Below are 13,030 nucleotides of genomic sequence, written 5' to 3' on the forward strand. Positions count from 1 at the left end.
CTCTCATCCACCCAAAACAAAACTCCACTATTCTTTTCACTTACAATATCCTACCATCTTTTGTATGCCTTCTGCTGGTTCCTTCTGCTGCACAGGTGTAGTGCAAGCAAGCATTGCCAACAGCTGCATATTTGCATTGACAAGGGAGCCAAATACTGTTTCTAGCACGTGCACAACAGGTTTGCCATCTCTGAAACAAGGGATACAGAAGCTCCTTGCCCTGCAATGGGGTAATACATAGGGGCAGTTTTTCACAAAAACACACCTCTAATTTGGAAATGACAGAGCACTGCCAAAAAAGAAAAGCTGTAGCTTCATAACAAAACAGCACTTCCGCCAGTATAGCACGTATTGCAGTAATGCATCTGCTAGATTTAAGATTAACTGTCCACTTTCCTCTAACGAGGGTATGACAGCTCTCAGGGTAACTACAGTGAACACTGACAAGATAATCTGACAATCTCGCCACAGTTCTAATACTACCTTAACCATCAGCTGCTCTAAACAAATCCCCTTTCCTCTTTTGTCTAGTGATTCTCTGCCCCTGCAATACATTGATACTTTCCCTACTCCCTCTCTTTTTAGCAGCTATATTTTGAAACTGTGGAAAGCAGCAGCTCAGCCCTCTAGGTCAGGCAGCAGAAAACCCAAAGTATTTTTTTATCTCCTATTCTCTCTACTAATTCCAAACCAAAACTAACAAATGTGCTAAAATGAGCTTTTCTGTCCCCTTCATTGAGGAACACAACCTTGAAGAACAAGGTTGTTGGTTTTTTCCTACACTTTCCTTCTCCAAGAGACCTATACAAGGTCATCAGAGTGAGTTAGCCTCCGTCTCTGGAACCATGTGTAACTATGTGAGATCTGCAGAAAAAGATACCTACTAGCATCTATTCCTGACACAGCAATATTTCATTACACTCACATACATCAATGCTGCCAGATCAGAAGTAGTAAATAAAGAACAGCTGTTGCTATGATCAACTTTTTTGACAAGCTCCTTCCTAAGCGTGGTCAGCAGATTTGTATGGGCAGAACCTAATCTCAAAGGGCACTGCAAGCTTCTTTCTGCTACCTGGTTCTTAAGGAGCAAGTTTTCCTGAACTTGAGGAAATCTGCCTGTATTCAAGTAAGAAGCCATGATATATGGTTTCACATCAACAATGTCTTTAAAGGGGGAATAAAATCCAGCTTCCCCCTCTTAAAACTATACTGACTTCACAATTAAAAAATAAAAATAAAATTGTGTCACTACAGCAACCACGTAATACATTGAACACAGTTAGGAAGTTTCTCTCTTCTACAGTAAAAAGTTTCCAATGGCTTTAGAAACCAATTTTATCTCAAGCAAAAAGGCTATCCAATTGTAACTCTAATTGGCTGCATGGTAAATATTCTTACTTGGCTTGAGCAAGAAATTTCCAGAACTAGAACCCAGCTCCCCAGAGGCTGAATGAGATCATAGAGATGACCTGCCTCTTCTTTCCAGGCTTGAATATTGAGCTATGCTAACCTAAGAATCTAGCATTTCAAACCAGTGGAATGGGCAGAGGACAAGAAACACCACGTTTCTTTCCTACACTTTATCTGATAAAGTGCAGCTATCATTTCAGGCTCTTTGTGGAAAGACCACTGAGAACACAAAGCCTGAGTAATAAAGATCCAGAAGGTTTAGCCAACTTCAGGCATGCCTACACAGACAAGTCAATGAAAAGGTGAAGCATGCTTTTACAGCACACCTGTACAAACACCCAATATAGCTGCTTTTTTGCAGGTTACATAGGAAAACTCCTTCCTCAAAACCGAGTAAGCCACTTCACATAAACACATTTTCACCTTGTAGAGAAAGCATTCCTACTGGGACTTCATACAAAAGTACTAATGAGCTGTAAAGGTACACTGTAATTTACAGCTTATTAATTCCTTCAGACAAACAAGCCCACAGGTATTAGCCATAGTCATCATACCACCTACCTCAGGTAGCCTTCTATCAATAAACCAGAATCAGCAACTCAACTATTTGAATAATAAATATTTTCCTCCCCTCTTTCTTACTCGGACTAGCTCCTTAACAAGATTTCTTTCCCTTAATTTTATGAGAAAACTAGACGATGGCAAGCAGAAAGGCACAAAGACATCAGATAATTGACTGATGCAGTTCAAAGGGGCTACATAAAACAGACAGGTTTCACCACTGAAGGCTAATCCAAGGTACAACTTGAGTAAAATGATCTTTCTAAAGAAAAAAAAACATCTGTGCCCTCAGATGTTCTTCACTTGCAGTATCTATAAATCTCATTCACTGGAGAAACTTTTTTGCAAGGAGTTTATAAACGTTGCATAATCTCATCACTACTGACATATTCATTCAGGCTCCCTATTACTGAAATTATTCTCATGTCCCTCATTAACCAACAATAATCAAGGTCATATGCTACTGGAAATAAAGTGTTTCGATGGCAATAATACATTTGTCTTAATTGTATACATTTGTCTTAATGTAATAACAGCATTTTATTACAAAGAAAAATACAATCAGGTGAAGGTACAAAAGTTAAGAAAAATAATTTATTAGAGTTAATTAATGCTTGAAGGTAGAATTATGCTTCTTTCAATTGTACCCATTAAAGGGGCTTTAATATAGATTTGCACAGCAAGCTGAAGATTTTCAAATGCAGATAATGAAGCAAGCTAGTACTATTTTAACCCCTCTGGAGTATAATCAGTTGATAAGGTTTTGAAACATTACAAGGTCTAGGACAAAAAGATTAGCTTTAGTTCCTCCAAATCAAAATTGAAACCTAATTAATTAACAATGTTCTAGAAAAGGTTTACTGCTAGTTTTACACATCTTTAATTTCATTTTCTAAGGAAAACAGGTGAAGATACTTTAATTTATCTATTGCATGAATGGCAGAAGACTGAGTTCCCTGTTCCCATACTATCCTCTAACTAATTGTTTAAATTCAAAAATTTGAATGCATTCTCCCCAAAAACTCACCTTCTTTTAAATGGGGAAAAAAAAAGGACCAGTAATCTATTTGAGACATACACAAATAAATTAAATATACCAGGTGGGAAAGATTTCCAAAGAAAAGGGAGAATGAAAAAAAGGTATCTGCAGCAATCAGCCTTCAGAAGAATAATTAAAATTATAATGAGTTATTCACTTAAAGGTAACAGAAATTCTTTTCCTTGAAACACACTGAGAAATTATGTATATATGGCAAGGATACATAACTACTGAGACAAGAGTTTTGAGCCATGGTACAAAACAAAAATCACAGTAATAAAATCAGTATAGCAGTCTGCCACTAAATAAGATTTTTACCATACAGCATTTAGAATAAATATGTATATGCCAGATGAGGCACAGCTGTGACTCTCAAGACCAAAAGTTATGAATCAATCAATTACAAAGACAAGAATTAAAAACAAGAGCAAAGGGGAAAATACAATGGAAAACTCCAATGCAATGTATTTTGTACTGAATTAATGTGCAAAAATATATGAAACAAAAAATGAAGTGCTTTAATATTGTATTTATGTGAACCTTTGAATGGTACACATCTACATGCTCCACATTTTAAATATGAAACAATGTTTGAACACAATATGCAGTTATGTGATAAATTCACGGCAAGAAAAGTCTTATACATTTATCTAAAAATGAAGATTACACCACTGTCATTTAGGAAAGGTGCACAAGACTGAAGTCACACCAAAGCAGAGAAAAATTCAATACAGATATTCTGTTCCAACAACACTAGAAGAAAGTCTACAAAACTGATTTACACCGATTTTTACAATTAAAACCACATGTCCCAGTCCCACGAATATTTGAGCCCTTTTTCCCCTGTCTCGGTTATGCAGAAGTGATTAAAGACCATATTACTTCTCAGTCATAAGTTTCAAAATTATTTATTTTTGTTTATTTTCACTAATATACATTAAAATGGAAACCCTTCAAACAGTTGATATATCTTATTACAAATAAAGCTAACTTAGCTGCATCTCACCTAGGGTGTGGAAAATATGCTTCCTTTTTAAAGTAATTTTAAAAGGGCTCTTAAGCATGTCAGGACAAAGTCTAAGCAGAATACATGAGAAGAAAAATTATCTCATGTCCTCCTAGGGTTTTGTTGTTGTTTCTGGCGGCAATATCAGCTTACATACATGTCGAATTATGAGATACGTTATTTATTCGCCTTTTTTCCCTTAGCATGGATTCACACTATCAGGTGTTTGGTGGCCACTCAGAAATTCCTAGTAAATAAATAACCCAGTATTATTATTCCCAGTAAATAAATACAACTAATATTGTTGCAACTGGTATCTCTGTATGATGCATGAAAAGGAAGGGCAAAAACAACAGTGAAGACAACTGGATAATCTCACCTTCCCAGATGTAACAGATTGGTAGACTACAATACACAGCCTTGAAGTCTTGCTGTCTATAATTTACAGAAAAAAACGTTCATTATCATTATTGTCAAAACTCACAGTTTCATAGGCAACCTATCTTTTTCTCATTAGATGAACAAAAAAGAATCCAGAAAAACAAAATAAATAAGAATTCTTCTTACTACATTGTTCTCTATGCCAGCTCCAGCCTTTGATTACCAAACCACCAAAACCACTCCAAAAACTCAGAAAATGATCCTACTCTTGTTTCAACCCTGTGCATCCCAGCAAATGGATGAAGTAAGACGGTCAGAATGACATCAACCTTTGCACACAGCTTTTATATGCAACACTGGCCATTGACATTATCTGGTGACCTTCACCAGATCCTTCTAGTCAATGATACTCTAAGGGAAGCTATTTGAAAGGGCTGCATTACAATAAGCATTAAAGTTGTAACTATCAACAAAAAAGCAGATTCTGTCCCCAGCAAGGCTCTTGCCCCTGTCTCCCACAGCCGCCCCAGGTGAGCGCAGGCCGGGTGGGCTGGGCGCGTGGGCAGGGAGGTGGGCTGAGACCTGGCTGATGGCAGAGCCCAGAGGGCTGTGACCAGCGGCGCAGCCCAGCTGGGGGCCCGCAGCCAGCGCTGTGCCCCGGGGCTCAGCACCGGGTCCCGTCCTGCTCAGCCCACCCCCCAGCGCCCTGGGTGAAGGGGCAGAGCGTGCCCGCAGCGAGTTTGCTGGTGGTACAGCGCTGGGAGGGCGGCTGATACCCCGGGGGCTGCGCTGCCGTTCGGCGGGGCCCGGGCAGGCTGGGCAGTGGGGCAGGGGGGGGCGTCATGAAGCTCAGCAAAGGCAGGGGTAGGGTCCTGCGCCGGGGGGGAGCGACCCCACGCACCAGCACAGGCTGGGGCTGACCTGCTGGCAGGCAGCTCTGCGGGGAAGGGCCTGGGAGGCCTGGAGGACACCGAGCGGCCCGTGGGCCAGCAGTGTGCCCTGGTGGGCAAGAAGGCCGCTGCCAGCGTGGGCTGCATCAGGAGGAGCGTGGCCAGCGGGTGGAGGGTGCTGGGCTCCCAAGTTCAAGAGAGACAGGGAGCTACTGGAGAGGGTCCAGTGGAGGGCTACGAAGATGATTAGAGGACCTGATCATTTTCCTTATGAGGAAGGGCTGAGAGCTGGACCTGTTTAGTCTGGAGAAGAGAAGACTGAGAGGATCTCATCGTTGTGCACAAATACCTCAAGGGCAGGTATCAAGAGGATGGGGACACGCTCTTTTCAGTGGTACCTAGGGGCAAGTGGTACAAGGGACAATGGGCACAAACTGAAACAGGAATTTCCTTCTGAATACGAGGAAGAACATTTTTACTTTGAGGGAGATGGAGCACTGCAACAGGCTGCCCAGAGAGGCTGTGGAGTCTCCATCTGTGGAGACATTCAAAAAGCGCCTGGACATGATTCTGCGCAACCTGCTCTAGGTAAACCTGCTTTAGCCGGGGGTTGGACTAGATCATCTCCACAAGTCCCTTTCAACCCCAACCATTCTGATTGTGAAGCCTATGCAACCTTGTATGCTGGGGCTGATGCATCAGTATATGCCAGGGGATGCCCAGCTGGAAAGCAGCTTTGCAGGAAAGGGCCACGGGTCCCAGCAGACAACAGGCTGACCATGTGCCAACAAAGTACCACTGTATCAAAGATAGCAAATAGTATGCTGGGCTGCATTAGGCAAAGTATTGCCAGCAGATTGAAGGAGGTGATTCTTCCTCTCTACTCAGCACTAATGAGGCCACATCTGGAATCCTGTGTCCAGTTCTGGGCTCCATAGTACAAGACAGAGATGGAGCTACTGGAAAGAGTCCAGCAAAGTATCAAAAAGATGATTTAGATACTGGAGCATCTCTCCTATAAGGAAAGGCTGAAAGAGCTGGGAGTCTTCAGCCTGGAGAAGAGAAGGCTCTGGGGACATCTCATCGATGCATATAAATACCTGAAGGGAGGATGCAAACAGAGCTAGGTTCCTTCCAGTGGTGCCCACCAACAGGACCAGAGGCAATGGACACATACTGAAACACAGGAGGTTCTCTCTGAACATCAAGAAACAGTTTTTCACTGTGAATGTGACCAAGCACTGTCACAGGTTGCCTGCAGAGGTTGTTAAGTCTCCATCCCTGGGGATAATCAAAAGCCATCTGGACATGGTCCTGGCCAACTGGCTCTAGGTGACCCTGCCTGAGCAAGGGTGGTAGACCAGATGACCTCCAACCTCAACCATTCTGTGAAGTCAGCCTTTTAGCTCCAGCAACTGCAGGATTCAGACATCTGAAAGCACACACTCAACCTTTGTCCATGTTTTTGCTATAAGCTTTATTATCTGCAAAGTAATTCCAATTCTTTTTCTCCCCTTCCATATCACACTTGGTCTAATTATGACATTTTTTCTTATTAACATCCTTAATAATATGGAAAAGCATATTCTGTTGTCCTCATACTCTTAAAAAGATGGTAATTTGAGATTGACAGAGAAAAAGGTGAAATGTTTATTTTCTCTTGTGTTTCTTTAGTATTTGTTAGTGTCAGAATTCACAAGTATCGTATTTCTAATACTATGAAGGGCTCAAAAGCTTTGATTACTTTTCAAATAATTATTTTGATTTAGAAAATGCACTCATATTTTCCCATTTTTATCAATGGCTTCATTCAATACATAGTTTCCATTTAATTTTTACTAATACACAGCTCTCAAAATTGAGTGAACAGTTCAATAGAGAATACACATGACCTAAGACTTCCATATGACATTTTGGATTTGTCAGTATTGTTTTATAGTTTATGTTAACAGTTATCTTAATAAATACTGTTATAGGTTAGTAACACTAAAGTAAAAACCTGTACTGCCTTTACAATACTACATTTTTAGTCCTCATTACTCTAGAACTGTTTTATTTTCATACTTTTGAGGATGGCAAAACTTTCCAAACCATGGGCACATTACAAACCTAAACATAGAACTCTTCTAAATCCAAATCCAAGTTTAGGTTAGTCCATCAGGCAAAGTAAGACAATGAGTTGATAAAAACTCTTCTGAAGAAGTTTCATATAAAATGACAGGAACTTTTTAGGTGAAGTGTCAACTTTTTCAACAACTCAGAAGAGTTTAATACTTTATCGGAAGGTTATAATCTCTGAATCACCTGCAACTTTCACCTTAAGGCACAACAGCAAACTATTTTCACATCTTAAGGAATAAAAATGTGATGTCACTGATAGGTTTTCTTAACTGCTCTATTGAAACATAATACGAACCTGTTCTAGGGTTTCTATTTTGCTGTCTTTGGCTTGCAAAATCTCTAAAACCCTTCTGTCCTTGACTTCAGCTTTCTGCTTTTCTCTGGAAACAAACAAAAAAATAGACACTTTATTAGTCATAATTTGCTGTTAATCATTTGAATTTTTCATGTCCTGATAATGAATGTCATTTAAAAGCATAGAAAATTAAATTATCTGAAACTGACAGGCCATGCAGAATTAATCAGAGACCATATGGCAAGTGACAGCAAATTACATCTGTAAACAGCTAACACAACTTCGTTCAAAAAGAAGCAGAAGTAAGAGGTCTTAAAATACATTTTTAAGCAGCTGAGATTATCTGTCTCAAATGCAGAAACTACTTGTCCATAGACTGAGCAAAATGCTTTTTTCCTTTCTTGGCAATATAGAACGACTAAGCTGCTTGGGCTTGTTAAGTCCTTCTCTCACCTACATGGCATTTCTATGTCTGAAACAACACTTTTGAACATCATGGATAAGTATTTTACTGTCTTTCACAAGGGCAAAACCTGTAACTTTTACTGGGGGGAAAAAAAAAAAGAAAGACATCTCAGAAGCTTGGATAAGAGGGACGAGCTGAGCCTATGTGTCCATAACTGCAGGGCTATAACCATCTCCACAACACTTCACAGAAAGCCAGCTAATGAGTCATTAATGCTTCGTTTAATAAACCACTTCTCCTTGCTATCCTGTTTCTTGACTGTGTTAAAATGTTGATGCTCTTACTGGCTTCTGTTCCTAAGCAGAAAGAAAACAAATGCTGTGATAGTAAGGATACACAGAGACTCCTTGGCACAAGACAACATTCCTATCAGTACCTGTGACAAAAGGTCTGAGAAACATATATTCCCTAAAAATGGCCAAATACTTCAGCCATCCCCAGCACCACTGGTGACAGAGAAGTAGAAACTCATTCAAATTACCCCTGCTCTCACAACACAATTAAAAACTTTCATCATGGCTAGATACAAGCCACCCTTGGAAGCCAGAGAGTCCTACTTGTGCAACTTCTGCTCTAGCAAAATGGGAACATTTCAGAGGTGGAAGGCAGAATGTTACCCATGAGTCTGTAAATCTGACCAAAAGCAGATGACAATATCCAGCTGTGCACAAAAGGCTTCATCTGCTGCAGTATTTTGGAACAGTGACCAATAAGGACAGTAGATATATGGGCAATTATATTTCTCCACTATTATGTATTACTGCATATTCTACTGTTACCAATGATTTTAAAGGCTAAACCACACTGTCTCCACAGGCCATTCAATAAAATGTTTTTTAAAATAAAGTTCTACGACTACTAAAGTATCCAGTCTGACTGTGAGTAAATAAAGAATTAAGTAAAAATTGTATGGAATTTAAGCAAGGTTTCTGGAAATCAAGGTCTCAAGGCATCATAACTGTAAGTAGCATGCTCCTACTGCAAATGCAGCAGCACTGGTGCGTTATAGCACTGGAAGAAAAGTTAAAAAAAAAAAAACCTGGCTGAAAATGCATTTATTTAAATTAGTTAGCTAGGAGAAACAAAAATATATGGGATCTTAAGCAGTTGTATGGCATTAGAAAAATCTGCTTCCATGAAAAAGTAATTCAGGAGCTGTAATGATCACAGAAGAGTGAAACCATAAATTGCAGAGGAATTATAGAGGACTGTAAGAAAAAATTATTTGTAAAAAGGCTATGATGATTGTTAAAAACATAAGGTATGAAATGTTAAAGAGATGAAAAAAAAAAAAGAAGGGGGAATTGTAGAGGAATGAAGCTGGGTTAATTAGCATTGAAAACATACAGCTGTGGGCTGGCTTCAGGGGCGGTGGGTTGGCCGATGTAGATAAGGTGCAGCTGTGGCTGGTTCTGGGAAGACGCTGGGCAGCCAATGAAGAGGGAGCAGCCGAGGAAGAAAGAGAGGGAAGAAGCAGAGAGGAGAGGGAGAGTGCACCCTGGGTGAGGAGGGACTAGGAGAAGGCAGCAGAGGGACTGGCATGAGGAGTGTGCTGGTATGAGATGGTAAAAGACCTTGTTGCAGCTTGATAGTCTGGAGAATGCTGCGACAATGAATGTTCAACAAGCATTCCAAAAGACATTTCATGTATGAAAGGTATTTAACATTTTAACTAAGACAGAAATTTAACAGAAAATGCACATCAGACCCTGACCTCATATGATCACCCGCATCAGAAGCATCAAGGAATTGTCATGATAGGTTACTAGGAAGACATGAGCAGTGAAATACACAGTACAGCCAGTTTTTCATAGTTGCTCTTTGAACATCTACTAAAAGTGAACTAAATAGACTGCAATTACAGAAATCCATGCAAAGATATGAAGTTATCTGATGTATTCCAAAGGTTACACCGTGATGTCCTTTGAAAAAAAATGTAAGGATAAAAAATTGAGTACAAGAGAGAAAACAACAAACAGGTTTCATAACACATGACAGTTAATTAAACTGACTCACCCTGCTTATAATGCATAACTAGTTCACAGAAATCACATTCTCAGTCAGGTTTTTAAAAAATGGTAAAAGACTTTCTGATAAGCTTATGAAATGTACTGAAAGATATTAAAGAACTTTAAAAGTTAGGAGGTAGTAAGGAGAAATGTGTGTAAACAGATTATTGTGTAATATTTATCACTAAAGTTTGTGCATGTTCCTGAAACAGGTATACGGTTCATGATAGGTACTGTACATTATTCCACAACTTAAAGGAACCAAAAGCTGCTCTGGTATAAAAATATCAAGGCTTCTTCATACTTAATTACTTTGCTGTGGGGTCCTTAAAGGCTATCACCAATTACCCTTTTTCAAAGATAATAGCTGAAGTACACAAACCTCAAATAGTTTGGGAAGAATGTATCTCCCACAAGCACATTACACCGTAATTTATCTGAAAGTGAGGGACCTGTATGAATCTATGTTTACACTGTAAGTATTATAGCACTCCAAGTTTCCTCAGGTCTTAATTACAGCTAGACAACTTACAAACTTAAGATTACACATGTGCATAACTGCTTGATCCAAAATTTTAAGAGCTTCAGAAGACGAAAAGCAAAGCAGATCTTTACTACTAAATACTACAAAACAGTAATGTGCAGACACAGAAAGAATCATACAATAAAACAGACACACACAAAAGCCCCATGAACCACTAAATAGCATTGCCTCTGGCCCTCAAAAGTATTCTGAACTGCTGGCCGACATGTACTATCAGTTCTTTGTTCCCACAGTGATGTACTTACCTCTCCACTTTAATTCAGCTGTTTTTATTGTATATTTCCACTTAAAATAAGCCATTGTTCTAACCACTAATTCTTTATCTGCCATTCACAATACACCATTGTCTTCCCAGTTCCTCTAACCGCTATCTCCTCTCACAAAGTCAGCCTTTTCTAAAACAAGGCCAAATTAAACACAAATACTGGAAAATTAACTAGCCTCTTAACTCATCTATGCAATCACAACTTAGAAATTTATTAAACTTGTTTTCTAATGCATTAATTGATCTGAAAACCTGATGGGTAAGGTAGATTTCCCAGAGCAAGCCTCAAAAGAACTCTATAGTTGTGGGGTTTGGTGGTTTTGGGGGTTTTTGTTTTTTCATTATTAGTAGTATTGTAAAGAAAGAACGGGAAGAAAGTGAATAAAGCAGCTAAGAACCACACATAAGAACAAACTGCTCTAGAGAACTAAGTAGTATGCACAGCTAATTCTGGTGTTACTGGTAGTCAAAAATTTATGAAGCCCTGTGACTTTACGCCAAGTCTGTATAAAAGGGGTTTCAAGAACAAAGCCTGGGATTTGAAGAGAAAAAATGGACTTTGCTGAATCAAAAAAATGTGCATGTTTTACAGGCACACACTAGCCAATGGTTCAAAATGCATTTCTAGCTAAACACAGTATTTTCCCTGTTTATCCAATGCTCAGTCAAACAGTCCCTTGAACAAAGCTGCTAAAGGGCCAAGTTTCTAAAACCAGATCTATCGCCACTGCAATGAGGGGGAAAACTTTAAAGTAAATTCAAGGGGTCTTGGCTTTCTGAGGTTTTCTTTCAGACTCTCTAGATAGCACAGGCTGTAGTAATGTCCCCAAAAATAGTTTGACCAGTTACCACCTATAGCTAAAAAAACCAATCCTAATTATCAGAAATTAAGCACACAATGGATTGTTGTCAGAAGCCTAAAGCATAAATTGAAACCTCATATGGAACTTTTATCAGCAGCTTCTACTGGTGGCACAGGACAGCTTCCAATGCTTGTTACAGGACAGTTCCCCACAGACACTCATGGTAGTACGACTGGAACTTACACGTCATATTTGGATCTGCTGTTGAACCTTGAAATGAGACTTGATAAGACTTGCAGCGATCACCTCCTCTTTTTTAGAAGGCTAACAAATATTAAGAAAAAATCTTTGACCAATTTTATTAACTGAGCTGATACATATTTACAATATTTTTAAAAAAGTCCACTGGAATATGGGGGGTGAGGGGGTGGGGGGGTGGAATTCAAGCACTGTCAAGAAGCTGATGATGATCAATGACCGAGACAAACTCCTGTTTAGCTAATTAGAAACACTGATGAGCAATAATGATGTGAGCTAAGAATATCTGCAGACTTCTTTAGGATGAAAAATGGAGTGAAGAGAGGCTGTCAATTTGTACAAGTTTTAAGCTCCAATCAGTTTTCCCCTGAGTGCTACCTATTTTAAATGTTTAACACAGATGTATTTAGCTGCAAAGATTATTGAGATTCAGCTTCCCAAAAAAATGAAGAAACTGACAGAATATTCTTAAGCTTAACATTTTTCCTGTGTTAGGATCTTTTTTCCTGTGTCATGATTTTCTTTCCTGTGTCATGCTATGCTCTACAAAACAGGACTTGATAATATTTCTGAGGTTTGGCACATTTTTAATGGCTTGTCAAAAATGAAACATTAGACTATGAGGAAACGCTTAACTATGGATGAGGTACAAAACCAGAATATGCACTAGAAAAACCTTAAGGCTGTAAAAAAATAAAAGCTTGCTGAAGTTTACAAAACACCATGTTTCCTAAAATCTTCAGCAAAAACCATCCGGGAAAAGAGGCATCTTGTATCCTACCACAGGTCTCAATCAGTCAAGCAATTAACCATTTGTCAAGAAAAAGTAATTCAGAGTTGTATATGTCATTTTTACATCAACTAAATGAAAATAATTTTAACTAATAAATTTAATTTACTGTTTACATGTTTCATGGAATATGTCATTCCAGTTTTACAAACAGCAGGATTCAAAAAAACAAACAAAAAAATGGAGCTA

General features: G+C 39.0%; 1 protein-coding gene across 4 annotated transcripts in view; it reads right to left on the minus strand.

Annotated features, from left to right (window-relative positions):
• Nucleotides 1-13,030, minus strand: part of CNTLN (centlein) — a 197,768-nt gene that overhangs the window by 158,460 nt on the left and 26,278 nt on the right. For all 4 annotated transcript variants that reach the window (XM_055790983.1, XM_055790985.1, XM_055790982.1 and 1 more), the window contains one exon: nt 7,707-7,791. In XM_055790983.1, the coding sequence (XP_055646958.1) occupies nt 7,707-7,791 (85 nt within the window). The remainder of the gene's footprint in view (nt 1-7,706; nt 7,792-13,030) is intronic.

The sequence above is a fragment of the Falco peregrinus genome, chromosome Z (genome assembly GCF_023634155.1).
Source record: "Falco peregrinus isolate bFalPer1 chromosome Z, bFalPer1.pri, whole genome shotgun sequence".
In the NCBI taxonomy this organism is placed as follows: Eukaryota; Metazoa; Chordata; class Aves; order Falconiformes; family Falconidae; genus Falco; species Falco peregrinus.